General features: G+C 38.5%; 1 protein-coding gene across 1 annotated transcript in view; it reads right to left on the reverse strand.

The window, feature by feature from the left end:
- LOC138052041 (forkhead-associated domain-containing protein 1-like) overlaps nucleotides 1-25000 on the reverse strand; it is a 104898-nt gene that overhangs the window by 78996 nt on the left and 902 nt on the right. The window contains exons 2-13 of the mRNA XM_068898395.1: nucleotides 19988-20153; nucleotides 18994-19271; nucleotides 16734-16854; nucleotides 15420-15475; nucleotides 14676-14827; nucleotides 13550-13733; nucleotides 12478-12759; nucleotides 12226-12303; nucleotides 10437-10541; nucleotides 9926-10033; nucleotides 7112-7282; nucleotides 6871-6939 (exon numbers count right to left, since the gene is read on the reverse strand). Of these exons, the coding sequence (XP_068754496.1) occupies nucleotides 6871-6939; nucleotides 7112-7282; nucleotides 9926-10033; nucleotides 10437-10541; nucleotides 12226-12303; nucleotides 12478-12759; nucleotides 13550-13733; nucleotides 14676-14827; nucleotides 15420-15475; nucleotides 16734-16854; nucleotides 18994-19271; nucleotides 19988-20153 (1770 nt within the window). The remainder of the gene's footprint in view (nucleotides 1-6870; nucleotides 6940-7111; nucleotides 7283-9925; nucleotides 10034-10436; nucleotides 10542-12225; nucleotides 12304-12477; nucleotides 12760-13549; nucleotides 13734-14675; nucleotides 14828-15419; nucleotides 15476-16733; nucleotides 16855-18993; nucleotides 19272-19987; nucleotides 20154-25000) is intronic.

A 25000-nucleotide genomic window follows, 5' to 3' on the forward strand; every position in this document is an offset into this window, starting at 1 on the left:
ATTGCTGAGTTTAGAAATTGGCCAAAAGCCAGCACATACACACATAAATACAACTGAAAAGGCTTTATTGAGTTATTCCTTCCAGATTTATTCCTAATTTTGTAGTATTGTGAGACCATTTCACAATAAACCTTAAGCAAGCAAGGAAGGTTTTCAGAAAATTATATCTCATATTTGACAGTTATTCAAACAAAAACTTACACTTGCCGCATATCAACATTGTCCAAATCGATTTCTGATAAAACTGTGCCGAAAAAAGCGTTGATCTCCCTCCAAAATCGTTTTTTTGGACGTCAAATAAGTTTCTGCCATTCATTTTCTCACAGCGACTTGCAATGTTTGCCCCCTGGCGATCCCAGAATCCTCTGCGTATAAAGCACGGATCCGATTACTGGCAACTCTTTCATTCTTTGACAAGTCTGAGCACACCGCATCATTCTAAAACAGCTGATCAAGGCATGTTTCGTTTCATCCCAAATAAAGAACTTTCCTAAGTAGAAGGAATTGCCGAGGGCTTTCTAGATTTTGTCCATCCTTAAGCGCATAGATGGCGTTGAAAGTGAATGCAATAAAAACTACAACTAGCGATAGCAGCAACATCTTTTCTTCCCACGTTCTAAGACTGTTTCGAAGCTTTTCAGCCAATCACAATGCAAATAAAATTGAATTGGCCATTGATAATGCGCATGCGTGACATTAGTTTCCTTTGTTGTCAAATCATTGGCTAATTTTATCGTCAATAAGCAGACAGACACATAAATTTACAATTTCTGCAATACTGACGCAATATTGGTCACGTCAGATTGAATAAAATTGATGATGATGATGATGTCAGTTTTTCATGTGTCTGTCCTGTTATTGATCATGAATTTCGTCATAACATTGTAAAAGTGGTCTGCGGATCCACCCGGCTTTTTACCACAATTGCTTGTAATCTCGCAATCTGATTGGCTAATTTGACGTTGTTGATAAGAGTCTAGACAACGCTGCTCGCGTCAATTATTATTTGTCACGTAATGTAATAGCCAATCAGGAACGCTCATTTTGGGAAATAAACCAATCATATTGCGAGAAAGTTATAGACAACGCTTGCTTTTTCTTTGTGTCATGATTTTGGTCACGCTCTGAAATAAATATTGTGGTAAACAAAAAAAAAACGAAAGGGGTTCAGCGTTGTCTGTACTCTTATCGACAACGATATTCATCATCACAGTGGTCAAAATGTTGCGGACTCACGAGGCGCACGAATGTCGTTGTCGATAAGAGTACAGACAACGCTGAACCCCTTTCGATTAGTTAAATCGCCTCGTGGATCCACAGCTACTTTGACAATGTTATGACGAAATTCATGATCAACTAGACGCTCCATAAAACGTATACTGGGTTTCCTGTGGTACGTGTTACACAAAAACAGAAGGCACTGAATTGAGTGGTATTGAACTATGGGGTTCCAGTTAATTTTTCAAGTGGAGGGTCATAAAGACCATTTGAGTGATCACCCACATGTCGCGCCAGCAGAGGCACTTTGGCTCACACGTTCACACCTTTAATTATTTGTCCTGTTCCATTTTGAGGTCTTTTAGTTTTCAAGCTTTGGTAATAAATTCAGTTTTAAAGATAACAAAACACACTCTTCAGTAAAATTCACTCGTTTCTTCTTTAAATAAATAGTCTGCAAAAAACCAACTGCAAATTGCTCTAACGGACGTTTTCCAGCATGCATGTCTTGCAGTTGCACTAAGCAAACGTTTATAGCACACGCTAAGAAAGGGTTGTTTCCTCTTCGTAATTCCTCTCATTGTTAGTCTAAACTGATGCCAGGTCAAAACATTGTTTGGCTTTACGTTTGCACTAAAAAGTACCGTAAAAACCAGGAGTTAACAGAGAAAGACAAGCCAAAAGACAGATGAAGGAAAAAAATAACATAGTTAATAATATATATATAGCTCTGAATCTCTGACTTTTATGTTTTGTCAAAAGAAAGAAATTGATCACGTGCTAGGCAACCATAAAAGTGCACGTGATGACCTGGTGTCAACTGAATGAACTACGGGAAAGAATGTTAATCGTTCGTCGTTTTCAGAGTAAAACGACGTCTTGGGTTTTTTAATTTTGTTGCAATATTTAACTGAATCTTACATTCATCTGTCGGGTCAGAAAAGCCTCTTTGTCGGGTTCCTCAGAACGTATCTATTTTGACTTCAGGGTGAACTATTTACACAATCACGAGGTTGAGCGGCCATGTAATTGAAAATCTGAACATCCATGAGATACAAAAACAGACTTGCGAATTATCACCAATCACAATGCTGACAAGCACAAAAGCAGAAGAAATAGTTAATAAATAGGACGTTTGTTACTATCTGAATGTTTTGGGGTTAGAGTAAAGGGATATATTGTCACGGAAATGATGTAATTTCATAACACTCAAAATCTGCAAAAAGCGTGAGTTTCATGTAAACAATCTTCGCACTAGCAAGTCGTAGCAATAAATTGAAGTAACCAGGAAGTTAAAGAAATATTGTTGGCTTCCCAAATAAACTTCATTTTACACTACAATGGCAAAATCATTTGTCAGAGAAATAAAATTCCTGTCTCCTCGCGTATCACCTTTCAGCGCACATAAGCAAAATTGATAACCCATTTTCACCGCGTCCCGATTCCCGCGAAATTTTTCTTCTTTCAAATATTAACAAAAATATTATTTGTCGTCAAGCGTTGCATCTTTTATGTTCAAATAACCGCTAAAATAAAGATTTTTTAACGCTCTATCCGTAGATATTTTTTCATAATTTAATATTCTCTGTCAAAATTTGCACAACAATAAAATCACAAAAATAGCAACGCACGCAACAAATTTAGTCGCATTTATGCAATTGCAACAAAATATACTTCAGGATCAAACCCTTTCCATGAAGAACCTTTTCCTTGAATAATGAAGCACAAAATAGACGACAAGCTTTCTTTCAAATAATGCTTGGCTGTCACATTTCCAATTATTTTTTTACCTGAAGACTGTGCAGCGGAGTTGAGTACAAATAGTACAAATAGCCAGACAACAGAGATCACAGATCCGCTTAAGGTGTTCGATTCCTTCTCTGTCTTTGTTGAACCCATAAGTTACCAGAGAATTTTCCATTTGGTTTCAGTGTTCTACAAAACAGCACACTTAGTAAAATACAGTATTAGAAATACAGCTCACTTTGATTTCGGCTCGAATGGCGATAGATTGTGTCGAAGTCCATTACTCGTCGCTTTCAAGATTCCAGATATTAATTTTTCACCTCCTGTGTTGTTTATCCAATTGACGTTCCATTCTTGAGCTCCATGAGGGTATATTTTGTTGAAAGATGCACTAAATCGCCACGCACGTTACAATGACTTTCGACGCCATTGCAGGTTAATTAAAATTAATGTTTTCCTATATGTGCACCAGCGAAATATACGCATTACCCCACCACCTCAAACCTAACAAAATACGCAGCGTATTACATAATTATGCAAAACACGAGTGCTTATTATTCTGGAAGCCCGAAACTCCCGTACCGCATATTAATTCAGTGGCATACACACGCATTGCATTCTTAAACTAGCGAGTCTTTGATGTCCTTTTCTTCTTGATCCAGCTCTTTCAATATTTTAAATTCAGTAATGTCTGACGATTAAATAGAAAAATTCCAGTTAAAATAAACAGGCGTCTCTTTGTTAAATCAAGGCTTAAAAACCAGGGGTAAAACCCACTGGGGTTATCAGATCACTATTTAATTTACGCAACCATTCGGCCAAAAGACCACCGCCGAAATTTATTAAAACAAGGAAGTACAAAAGAATGGACGTAGAGAAATTTAAACATGATCTTGAATGTACTCCATTTTACATCGCATCCATCTTCGAAGAGCCTGACGACCCGCTATGGGTTTGGGAACGACTATTCGATGATATCTCCAATGAACATGCTCCGTGGAGGGTGATTAAGGCAAGAAGCTTCTCCTCTCCATGGACAACATGGAAATTCGTCACAAAATCAATCGACGGTATAAACTGTTTAAGGCGGCAATCTCTAATAAATGCCCGGAGCAGTGGTCTAATTAGAAACGGGTCAGGAACGAAGTTACGTCTGATTTAAGAAAAGCTAAATTGTCTAATTTTTCCACTGTTTTTAATGAAGTCAAGTCCTTGAGCGCATACTGGAATCTTCTTGAAAGGGCTACCAACCCTAAGGTCCGCAAAAATATCGGGTCTCTTAGGAAGGAAGACGGCACCTTGGAACTTATGGACTCGGAGAAAGAAAACCTGATGAACTCTTACTTTGCTGAGATTGGCTTGAATGAATGAATGAATGACTTTATTAATGCTCCCAAAGGGTTGTTCCGCAATAATTTACAAAAATTACTGAATAACTAAATCTAAAACGTATGTACAATAATATGAAACTATAAGAATACATATAGTTGATTCATTTAAAAACTGTATAAAAATGACTCAGCTTTAGATTTAAAACTGTGCAAGCTTTCACATTTAATAATTTCTTCAGGGAGCGTGTTCCAGCATTTCACCGCTCGATATATAACAGAACGCTGACCAGCAGCTGTATTGAACGCTGGGATGTCTAACTTGTTCTTGTTTCTAGTGTTTCCCCCATGAACAGAAGCACGCGTATTAAAGCGTGAGCTAAGATACTTTGGGGCTAACCCCCTTAAACATTTAAAAGTTAAAATTGCATCATAAAATAGATGTTGGAAAGCTTAAAGCTATCCAACATCTTACCCCCGCGTACAAGCTGTGAATACGGGAAAACTTGCGCAGACAAGAGCAAGACAGATATTCCCTCAACTCACAGATGTCCACGTTCCAAAGCCTTTAGTCACGGATAAAATAAAGGCGCTGAAAATATACCTGGCAGACTCTGTCTATTTATTACAAATCAGCCATTTTTATCTGTTTCCACAAAGCTTACCACGATAGGTTAGCTGACACATTAATTGATCTGATTTTTATAAAACGGGCCACAAATTATTCAAACCGTTCTTGCGCCTCTTTAATTGTTCCACGCTTCAACACGCGTTATATGAAAGACTCTGTCGCGTTTAGGGGCTCAACCATATGGAATGCAGTGACCAATATTTGCAGTACCTTGCCAAAAATCATCCCGTATCGTGACCTCAGACTAAACCTCAAATCCCTAGTTAATTCTAATGAACCTAGTTTTAAGATAACGTCTGTCTCCACTTGTAATTTTAGAAAAGATGACTTTGTATATATTTAAATTTATGTTTATATTCATATCTGTCAACACCGCTTATTTTAAGTCCAATGTTCTTTTTGTGTATATTCCTAGTTAGTTAGTGATTAGTTATTGTAAAAGATCCAACAAGCTAATGTAGCTTTAATACTCATCTTTTTAAAATAAAGGCCATCTATCTAACAATTTGAAGGAACACTTGCATGGTGATAGCTCGTATTTTTCTGGAGGAGTATAGATCATCCTCAAAGTGTGTTAATTTGAATGCTTTGTAGAGGTAGTCCTTCCTAATGCCCAGTCTGGCCGGTTAAGTCAAATGGAAAGCGTCCTTAGTGTTTAGTTAACATGGTTTTGAAATCCAAAGAAAAAGAAGACTTGATTTTTAAGTCATAGTAGCACTTAAAGAACAGTTTGTTATCTACGCAAAGGCATTCAACAGGGTGCTTTACGCAAGGACAACGAGGACGGTTATAGCCCGGTTTTCACTAGCGAAGCAAGCACGAGCGTAAGCACATGCACAAGCACATGCACATGCACATGCACATGCACAAGCATAAGCAGCTTATGCTACTGAAAACGAACATAGACATAAGCATCAAAATCAACCACAGCAACCGCCATTTTCTTCAAATGTTAAGAAGCTGGGAATCTAGAACGAGTGCTTTAATAGACCTTTTTACCGATACGGCGGCCATTTTGATTTCTATTGTTTCGAATAGCTATTATGGGATGCTCAGGGGGCAAATTAATGTGTATTTGCCCCCTGGGCATCCCATAATAGCTATTCGAAACAATAGAAATCAAAATGGCCGTTGTATCGGTAAAAAGGTCTGTTGGCCAGACACAACAAATTTCCTTGTGCCTACGCTGCGTTTCGTTTTTACATGACGCAAGCGAACGCAAGCGAACGCAAGCATAAGCCCTTGTAATTGCGCTTGTGCTTATGTCATGCTTGCGTCAACCACGTTTTCACGGTGAAATAAGCCCTCTTATGCTTGTGCCTGTGTTTGCGCTTTCGCTTGCGTCACTAGTGAAGACCAGGCTTATTAAAACGGGAGGCGTAATTAACAAAAACAACCACTTTGCACTACTTGCACGAGCGTTGCGAATTTTGGTACAATACTTTGCCGTTTCTGTCCTTACAACGACGCAAAAATGCCCAAATTTAAATTAAATGTAGGACGCGAGGATGTGACGATAAATTCTCAATTTTCACTCCAAACAGACACACTGTTCATATCAACAATTATTTTTCTTTTGGAATGTCGAAACACACTTTCCTTCGGGAGTGACTTGAAGAAATTGCCAAATTACAACAAACAGGGTAAATAGATAACGTCTGCTAGCTGTCGTCGTCATGTTTGCGAAAATATAACTTCGTGTCATTGTAATCATTGCACGGGTATTCCAAGTCATTCCACAACAAATGAGTGTGGTTGTTTGGAGAGAATATTGAAAATTCTTCGTCCTCTGCCTCAACATAACATCAAATCTGGTCGACTTCGGGTCGTTGTCAAGTAAACCCAAATACACACCTGCGAAGCGTGCAAAGCCACTGTTTTTGCTCATTCCCTATGGTTAGGGAACATTATTGTACTTAAGCTCCATAATAAGGAAGATTTACATACTTCCATCCCTTCCAAGTGTTTTCGGAGTTCATTTGCTGAATCTTTGAAATACTTCTCCGTGGTTTCTTTCTAAAGGCAAGTAAAGAAAAATCTCAAGTGATTGTCAACTATGCTTAACACAATTCACAGATAGTTAAGGTTTAAGACGCTGCATGTTAATAGGCTGATTAAATTTCAAAAGAAAAGTAAGTTCCAAAGCGACATTCTAACATGGCACATAAAGGATCATGGTTCCTCTAACCTCGCTTACTAAGCCTGCGTACTGATTGATTTCCTCTACCAAGGAAAGCTTGTCTTGAGCCAGGTGTCTTACGAAATCAAGAACTTCATTGTCATCTAATTCATGGTTCACGGTGTGTGAATCGCCACCACTGAATGTGTATTCAATCAGCTTTCGCCGAAAATGACCAAACTGTAAGAGGAAATTGTTCATGTAAGCATGCATGAATGTAATTGACCGCTCCCCTCAAAGGCTTTTCAGAGCCATTGAAACAAATCATTGAGACAAATACAAAAATATTCAGGAATCGTAACTGAAGTGGGAGGCAAACCAATAGGTTACCTTACAAGGGCGGCAGAAACGTTGAACTGGGACAATGTCAGTTGGTGATAAGAGTGGGACTTGATTCTGGGAGGAAACCGCTCGGTCCAGCATGGAGTCAGTTTAGATACACCTAATTGCAAAATCGTTGTCAAAGGAAAATGAAAAAAAGCAAACGCCAAATAGGAATTAATTAGGATAATAAGCCCAATGAATTCATTTGCAGCATCCACGCATGAACGTCGTATTTGCCTGTTGGAATTTGCTATTGTTCTAAAGCTGGAAAACAATAAAAAAGATCCCGGGGAAATGCAACGGCTGTAAATGAATCCAACCTGTCCGTGAGAATGTGCTTAATTATAGCCTAATTAATTCAAATCCTATTCAGTTGGCTTTTTCCCTTTTTCTAAGACGTTATTGCAATTAGGTGTAGGTAGATAGATAAATAGATAGAGATGGTTTGTTAAATCACTTTGCAGCCTCACAGCTGAATTATGTAAATTTCAGAGCAAAAAAAAATTTCTGTAATTAAAAATTATGTAAATTTCAGAGAATTATGTAAATTTCAAATTTCAGAACGATAATAATACCATACAATAATATAGTAATAATCAATGGATAATAAGACTGAAATTTAAAAATATTTTAATACAAATACTTTTAAAATATTAAAAAGGAAATTTTGAAATGGCATTAAGCCAGCGGCACAATTTTTTCACTCCTCCTGGAACTGGCATGCGTAAATGACACAAAGGACTCAATTTATTGCGTACAGGTATGATAAAAAAGGAACATCTCTGTTTTGAGTGGGATATAAAGAATGCAATCTACACTGGAGAATAGTACAAGACGCATTGCCACCCTCCGATTTAAAGATAATTCGGGATACACTAGTCTGCGTAGACAATATTTCAGTGAATATTTAAAGCAAACACGGACAGACCAGTGGACGAGATTTTCGATGCTCTAGATGCATAAAAGAAAAAGAGGAACGAAAGAAAAGGGCCCCATTTTCAAGTGGCCACGTCATCAATGATCACGTTTGTGGTCTAAAACCTCACAGAAATACTTTCTATCCAGTCTACTTCCCTTTCATGGATTCCGCACAGAGTAGGAGACAAGTTCTTTATATCCCAGTACGACAGAACTTCAATTCCCCTGATTTTTTAATGTTATTATTATTATTATTACTATCAACCTCATAAGCGGAGAGGAAAGAAGTCACTTTTCGCGTGTTACAAGCCTCAGTGATACGTAATGTATCATACTTTTACAACGTTTTGTTTAAACGGTTTCAACATTTATCAATAGCGTTCTTGAATCAAATGTTGGATGCATTTGAGGTAATGTTAATATTCTCAACACATGAGAACTGACAAGCACAGGAATGTCCGGTGAACAAAAGGGCTTGGGAATGAAGAACTCCCCTTGCATTGACAGCTCCAGTATTAAAGAGTTACTACTCTAAGTGAGAGGCATCATCCTCTCTCTCCAAGGGAACCTCCACAGGGCTGCAGTCGCAATACCCTTGGAGAGATCCCAGCATCCCCAGGACTATAAATAGAATACCCTGGGGCTCTACACCAACCAGGGTAGCAATCACAATACCCTGAGGACCCTACACCCTCCAGGGCTGCAACCACAATACCCTGGCAGGTCCATAATTATATTCAGTGTGTCACATGACCTAAGATGACCAAGATTTGAATACTCGGTTGCCATGCCAACCACAAGATTGGAAAATAGTGAGTCTATTGGGATGGTGTAAAAGATATTGAACGCGTCTTGAAGAAAATTCAGCTCAACTGATTTAAGCCTTCATTCAACATTCAAATATAGAACATGCATGCTCACATCAGGTCGTAAATCTGGACAAGAGAATCTTGTTGCCTTGTCTTTCTTCCTAACAATCCAAGTGTTGGCTCCATTGTTTGCACCATTGGTTGGAACAGTCTGAACGGCGTCCGCACAAATTTGCTTTTACTTATTTGCCCAACATACGTTCCACTTTCGTGGATCGAACATTGGTCAAATGTTGAAACCGTTTAAGTGAGTCTCAATGATGTCGCTAAGCGTAAAACTTGGTTTTGGTCACCGTACGACCGTCCACTCCTCCATGTATGCCAATGAGACCAGTATCACGTGACCACATCGCGGGTAAACTTGTCTCCAGCTATTTTACAGCGTACTTTTTTTATATTTGGCATCCATGTCGTGGTCAATTGACACATGTCAAAACAAGGTATCTGCTGATCAGTATCATGAGACCATATCGTGGGCTCAAGTTTAGAGCTCATCACGGTCAGCTGTTTTTTAATGAACGCTGGCCAGGTACTGGGTTTCGATTGTATCGCAGGCTAACCCGGTTGATTTATCGTAAGAATGTATAACCCGGGAGCTCTGTTTTTACGCTTGGATAAGTAATAAAAAGAGCAACAAGCGCGAGCAAAAAAAACAATCCTTAAAACTTTTTTTTAAATTTCATTCTTATGCAAACAGAAATCCAATACATACCTTTTTCTCAAGCTGTTGATAGTCAACTTTGAGCAGTTTCTCGGCTCTTTGGGCATCAAGGCATTGTGCTTTATAGCGGTCCAGGTCATGCTGTGTGGCCTTATCACTCTAATAAGGGAGGAGATTTTCACTCAAGAAAAAACGGTACAAGTTAATTAGATACTTAATACTGCCTTGTGATGAAGAATTATCGTTCGAAGAAATCTTAACACAAACTAAGATAACAGAAAAGAATTTGAATTAGAATGATGTTACAGCAGCTGCTGTACATGTATTCTCGATTGAGATCTATTTTAATTTATGATTTGTGTACAATCATAACGTTAGTTGTTTCAAATACATACCAAAACTGGTGATCTTGACTTCTTGGAGTATAGCCCAAGTTAGAGCGATTAGTAGGTATATATATTTCTCAATCGTGCGCTTTATGTATGCTTGAAGCCTAATACTTGCATTTTACTGGCCACACATGTTTATGAATAGGAGTTTCTCGTGACTGTTCTTCACTGACCTTCCTTTCTTCATTAACATAACCCTTTATATTCTCGAGCTCTTGCTCTAGTTCACCAATGGTCTTTATTCTCTCCTTTAATTGCTTTTCCGTAGTCTGAAGTTTCTATGAAAAATAATATCAGCAATAGCATGAAACACTGATCAAAGAGTATGCAACATAGCTGGAAAACAAATTGTGAAATCTTTATGCCACAAATTTCTCCAGCTGCTCGTTTCAGCCAACATCATCATCATACACATTCAATATTGTATATGATGCATGACCGGACATGATTACCTGTATATTTTGAGAAAAAGGATTCTGATTTTCTAATAACCATTTCTTCGTGTTGAGTGTGAAGAGTAATGGCGTGATGTTTCCTTAATAATAACATGGGTTAATTTTTAATTTCACACGTGAACTTACAATGTTGCCATGTCAACTTTTCCTACAATGCTAAAATAATGTCTTGTGAAAGTAATTTGTCTCTCATGATATTAATGCTTATGGGTAATTAGTATAAATACACAGGTGATTATACAAAATCGTGCGCTCTCATTGGCTCGCTATCTCGGATTATCAGCCGATAGTCACCTCGACGGACAAAATGGCTGCCAGTAGTCGTTTTGCCACTGTAAGTGAAGATGATTTCGTGTTGAAAAGTTTTTTTTTTTCTCTTTTTTGAAATAATCACCTGTGTATTTATACTAAAACAATTATTCGCCTCAGGCTCAGTGATTATCGGTGAATAATTGTTAATTAATCAAATGGTGAGGAGTGAAATTAGGGAATAATTCCACTTGCGTTTTGTCCAAAATCAAATAATTTCCCTCGCTTAAAGGCTCGCGAAATTATTTGATTTTGGACAAAACACACGTGAAATTATTCCCTAATTTCACTCATCACCATATGATTACCCATGCAAAGTTACTCTCCTCTGCGCTAAACCATAGAATTCTCTTACCAAAGCCGTTCATTGAGATTTGTCATTCTACAAAAATTACATTCCGGTAGTTCGTTGTGGAGTAGAAATTTTTCCATTAAATTTGTCGGCCCTTTTGTACATATTTGAGCGACTGAACAGTTTGCAGATAAAAGAGAGATTATGAGCATCGTGTTTACGTGAAACGGCAAACGCGAAATGGTGCTTGTCATAAAAGCATGAATTTCAAAGTTATTTTACTCTAACTCGTCTCTCTCTTTTGATTACCTGCTGCTAACAGGCAAGAAATGAACTGATATAAAACGAGTTTCTTGCACTTTTGGCAAAACGCAGTGGCAGGTGAATCGATCTGAGCGTTAACCCCTAGACATGGAAATAAGCCTATAACGGCTTGCAAAATAAGAACATGAGCTAGAAATACAATTTAACAGATATCTCTGTTGAAATATCCATGCTACACCGCCCTTGCTTAAAAAAAAATGTAGCCCCTTTCGTTACGAAACTTACCTCTGCCCTACTTTCACTTATCCCAAGCTCTACTAAACCATTGCTTTAATAATCGACAGGATCAGTCGTGTTTCACTTACCAACTCCAGCAAAAACGGCCAAAAAGTTTCCTGGTTGTTGCAACTAAATGTTCGTTACACATGGCCTGTGCGTCACATTACACAGCGTTTCTTCTTGACGAAGATTCAACGCTCTCTTCTGTCAATGTAACTCTTCACATATTGGCATGTAAAAGTGTTTAGGGTGAGGCTTACTAAACTGGAATGGTTCTGCTTTCTGAATCATATAAACCAGTTCTACGAGACTGTACTGTCCACTGCATTTTCTCCACAAAAATAAGTTCGGTCAGATTCTTACCCCTTTGGTCGCACAAAGTTCCAGCTCGACTTTTTTAGCCTCTTTCTCCGCTTCTTTAGCAGCCTTCTGTTTTCCCACCTTCAAAAGATAATGCAATAATTATTTGAAGAGAACAGTTTAGAATGTAGAAGTTGGACTTCTGTTAGGGTTTCATCGACACATAGGCATTTTATAAATTGGGCAAATTTTCAGTCTCCCTTTCGGGTTGGTATTCAAAGCATTGACTGCAAGTTTTCAAAAGTGTGATCCTACCTTCACTGACATGCTGGATATTGTTGAATCTTTTTCGCGCAGTTCCTTCCTCAGCTTTTCAATATCGCTTTTAGCTTGATGAACCAGAGCATCTTTTGTCGAGTTTTCACGCTGTAATCCATTTAACAAGGTAGTAGATTGCATTTTTTGCTTGTTAAGTTTTTCATTGCTGTTGGTTAGTTGGGCAATTTTTCGATCTTTTTCCGCAATTTCAATGCGTAAGGAAGCGATCTTGTTTGTGGCGGTCTCTGTGTCATTTTTCACCCAGGTTGTGGCTTTGGACTTTCAAAAAGAACAGCAATTTGTGAGTCAAAAGGCGTCAAGCATTTTGTTCAACAAAAAGTGAAAGAGGGATAATTGCACAAAAATCAATACAATACGATTTATTCACGAAAATAATACAATTCACCTGATGAGTGAATGGTAACAGAATCAACGCGAATTAAAGAAATTAATCTGATTACCGGTAACTGTTACACTGATGCAGCACGTTTTACACTTCTTACAGCTTTCACGAGAGACTTAAAGGGTTCGTCAATGACATCAAGTTCTGACAACTTGTTTCGTCATTCCTAATGTATGAGTTTTTGGGACGTTTTTTGCTCGATAATAGTTATTGTAATAATAATAATAATAATAATAATAATACTAATAATAATAATAATAATAAATTATTGCTTATATAGCGCTATTTACAATAAATAGATCAATAGCGCTTTACATAATAAGATCTCAGTATAAAATCAGTGAGTCAAATAGGATATTTAATATTATAATAAGTTAAAAACTTTAAAATGATACAATTTAGAAGGTGATTACAAGTCTAAATGGCATTGATGTTGGCTATAATTGTTAGATTCGCAGAGTAAAATAATCTTCTTCCTTCAAAAGAATAACCCTTCATTAACAGGAAAATTATTGACGCTAAAAACGGTTGTCAGTAAAACAGAATTTTGTCTTCTTGGTTTTACTAAGTTTCAGTACCCATACACAGCATTACTTTGTGAAGAGCTATAAGTAAAAATTCAAGGCGAAAATTACCCCTCTACAATCTTCAACCGTGGGCACACACCTGAACATGTAACTGATCCTTAAGTGTTGCCACTTCACTGTTCTTGGCGTGCAGTTGATTTTGATACATTGCCACCTTCTGTGTTGAAGTTTTTTCATATTCCTCCTTCTCCCGGACAATAGCTTGTAAATGAGAAACCTGCTCATGGAGCTGACGAATAGTTGAGTAGTCGTCTACACTAGCCCTGTTATTGAAAGATTGGTAATACAGCTTTATACACACAGCAGGCTTCCTCTGGGACCCTAAGTCGCCTCAACTGCCCCTATAACTCACCTTATGTCACTTTAATTCCATAAACACACCCTAAAATTAGCCTAAAACAGCTGTGAATGAGTTAACAAATTGGAGGCAGATCAAGGGAAGCATCTTAATGTCATATTGTCTCTTGATTGATTTCTAAAAAAGAACAATGGGTGGGGCAGGTGGTTGCCTACCAATACCCATTTGGAAGATGCTGATGAGCCTGGCGAACTCCTTCCGTAACACACAGGAGAGGCCAGATCACAAAAGGGGACATGTAGTAGAGACACGTGTTTGCAAGAATCAAGTAGATCCTGATTAAATATCTGTGACTGCTCTTTTTTGGTAACTTTTCCTTGCAACATGTAGCTGTGATGGAGACACCACAAGCAAGATTGTAGTAGTCTCCACACATTCTATTTTTGGCAAGATATTATGTTATTTTCTGGTTACAAAAACCAATATTAACCATGAAAGCCAATAAAAGTAGTTCAAGTCTTAAGCTATAATTCCTTGCCTTTGTTAGGAACATTGAATATTGCCTCAAAATACTTGCAACTTTAAATAACAAACATAACGGATGAAATAACCAAACAAATTTGAGCTCAGTTAAATAAGAATTTAAATTATTTACTTTAGATGTACTACTCACTAGGTAAGTTTAACTTTTACGTATGAAACGGCCTAAGAAAGTATTATAATATTATTGACATTCATAAAAAGACATTAAACCAAAAGTAAAATTATTTGTATTTCAAAGTCGGGACAAACACTCTGACGGAAAACTATTTCATGATCTTGTATTTTCAAGATAAATCATTGTGCTGCATGGTTAAATAAAACCTGCAATTATTACCTGCAATATTTTCATGATCGACGACAATACCTTAAAGTGCCATCATTTGTTTCAAGAGCAGCTCCCTTGAGATCACCAACTTCATCCCTCAAAGCTGCAATCACACCATCTTTGCGATGACATTCGGCTTCAAACGAGGCAAGTCGACTTAGCTCATCACCCATACGTAAGAGACGTTCTTCCTGGACATGCCGTAAAGGTGAAATTCAAATTCAAAAAGCAGGCAAATGAAACTAGACGAAGTCGCGTGCATGCAGCAACAAAAAAGACATGAACAACTTGTCTGTGCGACAAAACCATCAGAGAAAAACATTTTGTTTGCTTTTCAGTCGTTTAGATCAATAGTCGGTTATAAATTTCACACTACCAGTTTTAAAAAATAGAGAAAGCGACCATTTTAAAAATATTTCAGTTTCAAGATATTTGTTGTGCAAGGACTGAAAATTGACCGCCATTGGATAGCGTTACATTAAGACTTAAATATTATGAACTATGTCCATAAAATGACTGCAGAAGAATGGCCGGTTCCTCTTTTTTGGCAATGGTTTTATATTTCAACACAGCATTAGACAGGTCACTTTGCGATTGTTGTGCGTTTTGGACCATAAAGAGACTGGTCTTAACTTAGCAACCTTTCATTAGAACGACTTTGTCGGAGCAATTTTTAGCACACAAACTTGGCATAAGAGATTACTGATTTTCAGCATTCTCTTGAGAATTATGCAGCCCCTAGTCCCACACAGTTGTCAAGTTTGTGACAGTCTGTCAAATTACCAATTCCTGGACACTTTGTTCCCCTGAACCTTGCACTGCACCATTTACCCAGCCACCTAGAAATCAAATGTATAGACATTTGCTTGGTTGCAGTTGCTTCAGCTATTTAAACCTCCCTGCATGCATTTAGCGCATTATCATTTGTTTTCAGATGGTACAGCTTCAGGGTATGTTGCATATACTGTATGAGAGATTCAATTAACAGGCTAAAGTTCTACAGGGGTGCCAGACTCAAATACAGATGACTGGTATGGTTATGTTAAAATTAATGCTGTAAACCACTACAAATACTGAGTAACTTGACAGAGAGTTACATGACACTGATGAAATGGTATATGAAATGAATCATATATGAACTGCGGATATGAAATCAAGTGAAGCTATGATCTTGGCAGTTATGAACGCAATTTTTACAATTGCGTAGAGGAGAACCCACAAGTGACCAGCTCCCAACGTCAGTGGCTTCATAGCTCAGTTGGTTAGAGCGTCGCACCGGAATCGGGAGGTCACGGGTTCAAACCCCGTTGAAGTCCTGAATTTTTCAGGCTTCTCTACGCAGTTGTAAAAATTGCGTTTCATAACTGCGAAGATCATAGCTTCACTTGATTACATGACACTATCAATCATTTTACACAACAAAAGCATACAGGCAATAATTGTTTTCCCAGAAGCGGTTTGCACACAAATAGGGATTCAACGCTCATTCTGCACAAAGAAAACTTTGAAGAAACTAACAATGCAGACTAAAAGTAGACTGTTCATAGTCCCCTATTTTCCCGTTTGATCGTCAGGATCTAGCACAGTAAAGACTTGTTTCCATACCTCAAAGTGCCCTTGTATGTGAGGGGCCTGGAACAACAAAACTGAAACAAACCAAATGCATACAAAAATGCTAACCTTAGGCCTAAACATTATCTAAAGCATATTGTTTAGGCCTAAGGTTAACATTTTTGTAAAGGTTTGGGTTGTTTCAGCTATTGTACCCTTCACCCCCTACCGCCACCCCAGGCCCCTCACGTCCAAGGGCACTTTGAGATATGGAAACAAGTCTTTACGACCCAGCACAAAGTGCCGCCAAACAACGAGCACAAACTGGGGAGAGTGACATAATTAGCGAGTGGGTGCGCCAAAACCCCTCCAATACCCCCACCCACTTGGTAGTTATGTCACTCTCCCCAGTTCGTGCTCGCTGTTTAAAAACAAAGATGGCGGAGCTGTGCTCGATTCTGACGATCAAACGGGAAAATAGGGGACTGTGAACAGTCTAAAAAGAAGAAACTAAGAGAAGGTCAATGTCAAAAATATATATAATACCTCTTACAACAGGGGGTCTTGCACTTGCACTTCTCTCACTAGCAGATGAATTAGGGCCCACCTTTGTGGTACCTGCACTTGATGGACGAGACCGCAAAGGAGGGTGTGGCATAACATTGGTCTGCCATAAAGATCAAAATCGTGTCATTATTGTTGGGAGGGTTTTCTTACAGGTGCTTTTTGTATTTCGTACTGGGAATGTGCAAATAGACAGAAATTAAACCAAGTTGCACAGAGAAAATAATAGATTTCGAAGATAGCCTGACATACATGTAGCTGTGTGTTCGTTATATTACTGTACAGTTGTATTATTACATAATCCACCACGAACCGGTGGCTCAGTTGGTTGAGCACTGGGCTGTCACGCGGGAGGTCATGAGTTCAACTCCGGCCAGACCAACACTCAGGGTCTTTAAATACCGTATTTACCCACGGATAGGCCGCACTTTTTTCCCAGAAAAATGGGACCGAAATTAGGGTTGTGGCCTATATGCCGTTACAAGCGTTTTGACACCTCATTAATATGCAAGAGATCTCACGGTCGTACACTAAATTGGCGTTTAAATGTTCCGTTTCAATTGTTACTTACTTACAACACATACAACTAAACACTAAGTCCATATCTTCGAAGAATCTTGATTTTCTCTGCAGAAATGAGCGCAACAAGTTTTTTAACATGTCTCTTGTTCAAAGACAGACCAAACCCCGCTTACTTTTGACATGCCTGCAAATTCTAAGGTGGACTCAAAAGGAACAAAATCAGTGTCAATCATGAAAACTGGTCATGAAAAAGATCGTTTCAAAGTTGGCAGGCTTCTACAAAAAATAAATCTCTTTGTGTGGGACTCTTTTAGAGCTCACTTAAGTGACAATGTTAAGTGGGTTTTGAAAAATTCACGCACAGATATGGCCGTAATACCAAGCAGGATGACAAGTCTTTTACAACATTTAGATGTCGGTGTCAGCAAGGCAATTTAAGACAATATTGGAACAAGTGGATGCTAGATGGAAACCACACATTCACACCAGCAGGCCGCATTCGAAAACCTGACCTTCGGCAGATTTGCCAGTGGATTTTAGAAAGCTGGAATGCCATTTCCCCAGACACCATGAAACGTTCATTTCTCAAATGCTGCCTCACGAACGCAATTAAGCTTGATGGTACTGAAGACGACATTTTCTGGGAAGAAATGGATGAAAGTGATCCGTTTGCTGAGGATGATGGAGTGGAGTCAATTGTATATGAAAAAGGTGAACTATTCTATGCTGATGAACATGAAGTTGCCATCTTGGAAGTGAATAAACAAGAATACGTGACATTTTTGGTGAAAGTGACGTTGATGAAAGTGATTTCAATGGATTTTAATTTTGATAGGAGAACAAAGAAACTTTGTTGTGCAGCTTTTATCGATCGGAAAATTGATCACGGAATGTATAACAGTTTTTATTTAGATATTCTGAAAGTTGTAAACACATTACAACTTGTTTACGATTTTGGCGAACGTGTTTAGGAGCGTTACGCTTCATTTTCATATTAGATAATGCTATCCAGCAGATAAATCACTACCCAGAGGATAAACACTAGAAAACCCAATTGAGTTATCAAGTGGATAGCGCTATCCACCCTTCGAACAACTGGGGCTGGTCAATAGCCCATGTTTTTACTAATCAGTTATCTAGTATTGTAAATTGTCAGTATCTGATGAAATAAATTCATTGCTTATATCCTTCATTTCAACTTATTTGAAAACACTGAGTTATAAAATACCAAGATATGTATGTGTAATCAAATGGCGACGAGTGAAACTAGGAAATAATATCACGCGCGTTTTGTCAAAATTCTGATAATTTCCCGAGCCTTTAGGCGAACGCAAGTGAAATTATTTCCTACTTTCACGAGAAAACCATTTGATTACCTTTTAACGTTGTGGGCGACAAATTACGCTCACAACCGTAATTGTAAAATCATCATCCAGGTTTTTCTCAAGGCTATTTTCGTCACACCACTTCTCAAAAACTCTCACCCAGTTAATTGTGCTCTTTCACATATTTAAATTTTCTGCCGCTTCTTTTAATTTCGTAACTTCTTCAATGGTCACTGTCTTAAATCTAGATGCCATCTTGGCTCTGATCGAGATACAAGAGATGTTACCATGGCAATTTTGTAATTTCACATGTGAAATTATAAATTAACGCTGAAATGTCGTGCCTAAATTAAGGAGTAATTTGTCACCCATGATATTATACATGTAATACTTACTTTTACATCAGATGTGGCTTTCAAATCAGAAGGTGAGCTTAATGCGGCTGCTGGCAGACTGACTGTAGACTGTGAATTTGGGTAAAGTTGAATACTCTCACAACTGGAAGGTGAGACATTGTTGATGTAAGGAAGGGAAGTTACACTCCCTGACTGAATGGTAGCCATAGGTGATGACCACACACGGAGCCTGCAGGATTCCCATGGCTTGGATAGTGACATGGATGAATAGTGCATTGGAGAGGCTGCATCTGCCTGGAACTCAAAGCCTGCATTTCCTGTCATAGTACATAACTGTTAAGCAAATTTTAATGCAGTGCTTTATTCTTGTATGAATGTTACTGGCATTGACATTCACCACAAATTGCTAGTTGATTGACATGGTGTATTTGATCCTGTGGAAAATCCCCCTGATAATTGCTTAATCAAGCAGTAAATTAAAATGTTATTAAGATTGTAGATATAATGGCATGGAATTAACTGATTTTAAGAAAATTGCAAATAAATATAACAAAAACTATTGAATGTGCTAATACATAAAGACATAGGATCCTAGTGAATATATAAGTTATTCAGTGTGGCATAGCTTCTACATCTAGTCTCTCCAATTTAAATGAAATTTATATTAAAATATCCAATTTAAAACTGAGGGAAGCTGTGGGACATATTTAGGAAACCAGTGGATAAATTAAAATTTCTACAATCAATTGTTTCAAATCCCTAGAATTTCTTTTCAATGCTTTACTTGCATCCCCTACGGGAATGCTTTAGATAGCAACATCCTTCTTCCTGGATTCTCAATCCTTGATTTTCTCCTCTTTCAAAATCAAATAATCACCTTTAAGAAGTGTTAGAATCAAGGCTTGAAAAAAGAGGCAAGACTGTTTACTTACATGTACAATGTACCTTTGAGAAGTACTGTAAAAGTATTATGTTATGTTATATTTTTGGTTAGTTTCATTGATAGACACAGTAAAATGACTTTAAAGGATACCATATCCAAATCTTATGACATCTCCAGGCGCAAGTCTAACAGCAGCATTTTGAACACGACACTCATTTACATAAGTGCCTTGGGCAGAATTTAAATCCTGAACAACAAAACACCCTTCTGGTTCATCATATTGAATAACAGCATGTTGACGTTCCACATTAGGATTCTGTAAAGAAAATCAAGAAATGGATATACATGTATAGTTACGTATAATAATTTAAAAGTACTTCAGAAAATTAACTCACTAGCAGAAAAATAACTGGAAAAGCAAGGGCAAATTTATTAAAAATGATTCATGCCAAACTTCACACTATCTTTTGCAATCTCTGGGTTTTTGACTCCTGGTTTAGATGTTCTTCGATTTTTTTATCAGACTCTTTTTTCTGATTCTTTTTCATGTAACTGTGTAAGCTTCTCCATAAACCAATGGGCCTTATTCATGTGGAAGTCATAAATTGGCTATAGACAATAGATTTTGTACCCTGAGCCTGGAGGTGAAATGTTTGGGAGCAATTTTCGGTGGGGAAAAACAAAAGTTTTCAATCCCTCAGGACTCAACATGGCCGCCATGTGATTAAGGCCAATGATTTATGATTCTAAGGACAAAATCACTTTACTCATTGGCAATTGAATAATGTGAGAAATACATATTGAAGATATTGTGCATCGTCAAATGGGAACTCGTAATAATCCGAGCCCCAGATGAGATTTGAACCCATGACCCTCCGTGATCTAGTGGGGATGCTCTAACCACTGAGCTACTGGAGACTCTCTGGATTCTAGAGGCTACTGAAACCGTATACGAGCCGCTCCTTTTATTTTACCTCGGTCAGAGACTAGTACAAGCATTGTGGTTGTGTTGGGGCTAGTATTGCGTTTACTTGCGATTAAGGTAACTGGCTTCCCATGCAAGCTGTTGGAACCCATGTTTGCCTTGCTATGGAAAACACGGACTGTGCTTCACTTCATTTCTAATAACCTTAAAGAATACCATCACCAAACTAAAAGACAAAGCCGAAAAGAACAATGGCCTCAGAGATCTTTCCTGTGCTGGTTTCTTTTTTCTTTTTTGGGCTATTTAGTAATTACATGTATGACTTTCCTTGCATGCAAAGTTGGCGACCAAAATTTATGATCTGGCAAACCAAATTTTCCCCATTAGTCGCCAGCTGGCACCTGAGCAAAAAAGTTAATTTCAAGCCCTGTATCTTCAGATTGAAAGAAAAATTACAGCGAAAGACAAAATAACTTTGTCATTTCTTTATTACCTAATTTTATGTTAGCAAAAGTAGCAGCAAAGTGGCAACTGCTAATTAACCCCTTTGTTTCGAAAGAGCGAAGGTGAAAACAACTTTGCGACTTCTCCTGATATTTTAGCCGCAAAGGGAAAAAATTCAGTCACAAATGCAACTGTACACTGTATGTAAAACTATGTAAAGTCCACCCAACTCCTGTACATGTTATGACACTGATCAAAAAATTGTTAGAGGATTAAGACGTTTTTTTACAAACAAATAGGATTGCAGTAGCTATTGGAGCCTCTGGCATGACTTTTTTGTCTGCAACCTTAGACCACATGGAAGCACACTGAAGCACCTTGCAAGCACAACAGAGGTATACTTGTAATGACAAAAATAAATAGCAAAGTGAAGAAAAAAAAGCCTTGTCTTTGAATGTAACACTCCCTCAATCTAGTATTACTTCCAAAGGGAACTATCTCAGTGGCTTTAGAGTGGTTACCAATAACATGCGACCTATCGCAATCAAAAGAGTCTTGATAAAGTTGCATTTTGGAGGAGTCAATCAAAGTAAAGCGGTTAAGATTATTTTGAATCCTTACAAGTTTCCACAGCAACTAGGCAAGAAACTGAGAATTTTGCTTAGTTGATAGAATTTAAAAGTTGTTTAAATTAAGTTCCAAAGAAAATCATGTAAAGAGAAAAGGATGTTTTTAAATTAAAAAAATTAAATTTCACTACATACGCTAATTTGCTGACTTACACGGATTGCTGAGTTTGCAAATTATCACATGCAACAATTTGAAATTTTTCATTTCAAAATATGATACCCTTTCTTTTAGATAAACTGGCTTGGAAATCAAATTTAATACAAATTAACAGCTGTCAGCAGATAAAACTTTTAATGTCTTGGTTCTGCTGCCTTGAAATGAGGTCAGAATTAAAAACAATTTTAGCAGCTTTTCTTTGATTGACGTCCCCCAAAACGCAACTTTACCCGACTCTTTTGAATGCGATAGGTCACATGTTATTGGTAACCGCTGTAATAAGTACTGTCGTTACTTCACTCATACTCTAAGTCGCCTACTATTGTGATTGAAGTAATTATTAAAAGACAGATTCTCTCAAAGCTGAAAGCTTTAGAAATGTTGCATTTTGTAAGTTATTTTAAAAGTGGGATGCCTCCAGACACCCCATGCAAAAGCAGCCATTAGGCACAGGCACCTTGTTGATACATGTACAATTGGCTTAAGCCAACTCAAAACAGACCCAAGCTCAAATTTTATTGAAATCTCTGCTATAGCAACTGAAATAGTTGGTAGACTCTTGCTTCCTCATTAGAATACTTACAAGACTTGCTACTTTTACAATGTGACTCCATTGCAAATCATTGATACCAACATGGTACTCTGGATTGCTCAACAATAAATCGGGAAGGCCAAAAGAATGCGTCTGAGGTGACTCAATTTAACATCAAAAACTGTTATTAATCCAGTCTTGATAACTACAATAACTAAGCTACATCAGTATGTATAAATAATATACAATCTTACCTATTTTAACATATTGCCACGCAGTGAACTGCTCAAGAAAGCAACCCTTTACAATCTGAGGTTAAAAGACCTTGCAATATTGATGTATATAAAAAGTAAAATTCAGACTTTCACCTATCTATGTACAGAATATATACAGAAAATGAAACAAGATATCAACTGTGTCATTTAGATGTCTTTAACAGACTTATTCCCTATCGAGAAATAAAGCAAGGCTGTGTGCTAGACCCTACCCTCTTTGCGATCTTCTTTAGCATTACATGTACATGTATGCTTCGAGAAGCTAAGGAAGATCTGCATGAGGGCGTCTACACCGATGGAAGTGTCATCAACCTGCGTCGCTTCGTTGACCGCATCAAGACACTTGAAGAACTGATCCTTGACCTGCTGTTTGCAGATGACTATGCTCTCCTAGCGCAAACAGAAGCAGCCCTCCAGGTTGTCGTGAACCGCTTTGCCTAGGCAGCCAAGGCCTTTGGATTAACCATCAGCCTCAAGAAAATGGAAGTCTTGTTCCAGAAGCCCCCGTGGGAAGCATGCACCCCTCCTCACATTGACATCAAGGGATACCATCTTGATGCAGTGGAACGCTTCACATACCTGGGAAGCGTCATCTCCAACAACGCAACCACAGCCAAGGACGTCAACAACCGCATCGCAAAAGCCAGCAGCTCCTTCGGGCACCTACAGAAGCGAGTGTGGCGGAACCACTCCCTGCGCCTGACAACCAAGATCCAGCTCTACAGAGCCGCAGTCATCACCACCCTACTGTACGGAGCAGAAACCTGGGTGCTCTACAGGAAGCAAAGGAAACTGCTGGAACCGTTTCACCAGAGGTGTCTTAGATCCATCACAGTGGCAGGACTGTGTCACCAATGAAGAAGTTCTGGAGAGAGCTACATGTAACACCACAAGCACCGAATCCATGCTGATGCTCAAACAGCTCCGATGGGTGGGCCACGTCTCACGCATGGACGACTCCAGAATGCCAAAGGCTGTCTTCTACGGCAAACTATGCCAAGGCAAGGGTGACCGTGGGGCCCAGGCCAACATCGATCATGGAGAGTGGGAACAGCTGGCACAAGACAGAGAGACCTGGAGAGTCACCGTCAAGACTGCAGCAGAAAACTTTGAAGAGACCAGGAAGGCAGCAGCAGCAGCAGAGAAGCGCCAAAGACAAAAGGACTCCGCAAGCCAACCACCAACCGACTCACTACATGTGTGCCCGAACTGCTCACGAGCATGCCGGTCCAGAATCAGCCTGCACAGTCATCTCAGAGCATGTCGCAGGGCATCAACCTCTTCCCAGTGATCTTCGCAAGCGAAGAAACCGCCATCATCATAATCAAAAATACTAAAGATGTCAAACTGTGAGATTTGGAAGCACTCTAAAGATATCTGGGTCGCTACTTGATCTTGACTGGTCAAAACTACCTTTGTGAACAGAAAAACTCTGAAAACTTAGATTATTTTATCAAACTTGTAAGAAGAAGAGATTTCGAAAGCTGGCTTGACAACAACTGTGAGAATTGTCATCTATGGTTATCTTAGCCTTTTAATTCTAAGCACGGCAGTACATAAAGGTAAAGGTAAAGTAACTTTATTTAACGTCGGTAGTTCCTTCAGCTACGAGGCTGGTATCAATGGAAGCCGACGGTGTACCCTTTACCCCTCTCCCTCTGTCAGTGCTCCGTTTTACGGGTATTTAAAGCTTTAGCTACATGGATCAGAGGAAAGTCGAAACAGACATTTAAGTCACCGAGGATCGAACCGGGGACCTCTCACACTGAAAGCTGCGCACCAGCCAACTGAGCCATGACTGCTCCTTTGATAAGCTTTAGTAAGTCTTATAATTCTAGGCAACATTATTTTAATCTTGAAGTATTTTTTATTTGGGGAGTCAGGGTGGCTTAATTGTTATCAACCATGCCTCTCACCTCTGCGACCCGAGTTCAACTCTGACCTTGAGGTCGTATGTGGGCTGAGTTTCAGTCGATCTCAATCTGACTCCGAGGGTTTTTCTCCAGGTACTACGGTTTTCCTCCCTCATGAAATATTCGTATCCGGGGCGGATACCCTCGAAATGGATAACCCCTAGTATCTCTCCCTTTCATTGTATTAATTAAAAATGAATAAAGTTTCGTTTCTTTCTTTCTTCCTTTAAAGAATATTGCTTTACCAACTTATATATGTTACAATAAATGATATTACAATAATGCTGC

This window comes from Montipora capricornis, chromosome 6, assembly GCF_036669925.1.
Source record: "Montipora capricornis isolate CH-2021 chromosome 6, ASM3666992v2, whole genome shotgun sequence".
NCBI classification, from domain to species: Eukaryota; Metazoa; Cnidaria; class Anthozoa; order Scleractinia; family Acroporidae; genus Montipora; species Montipora capricornis.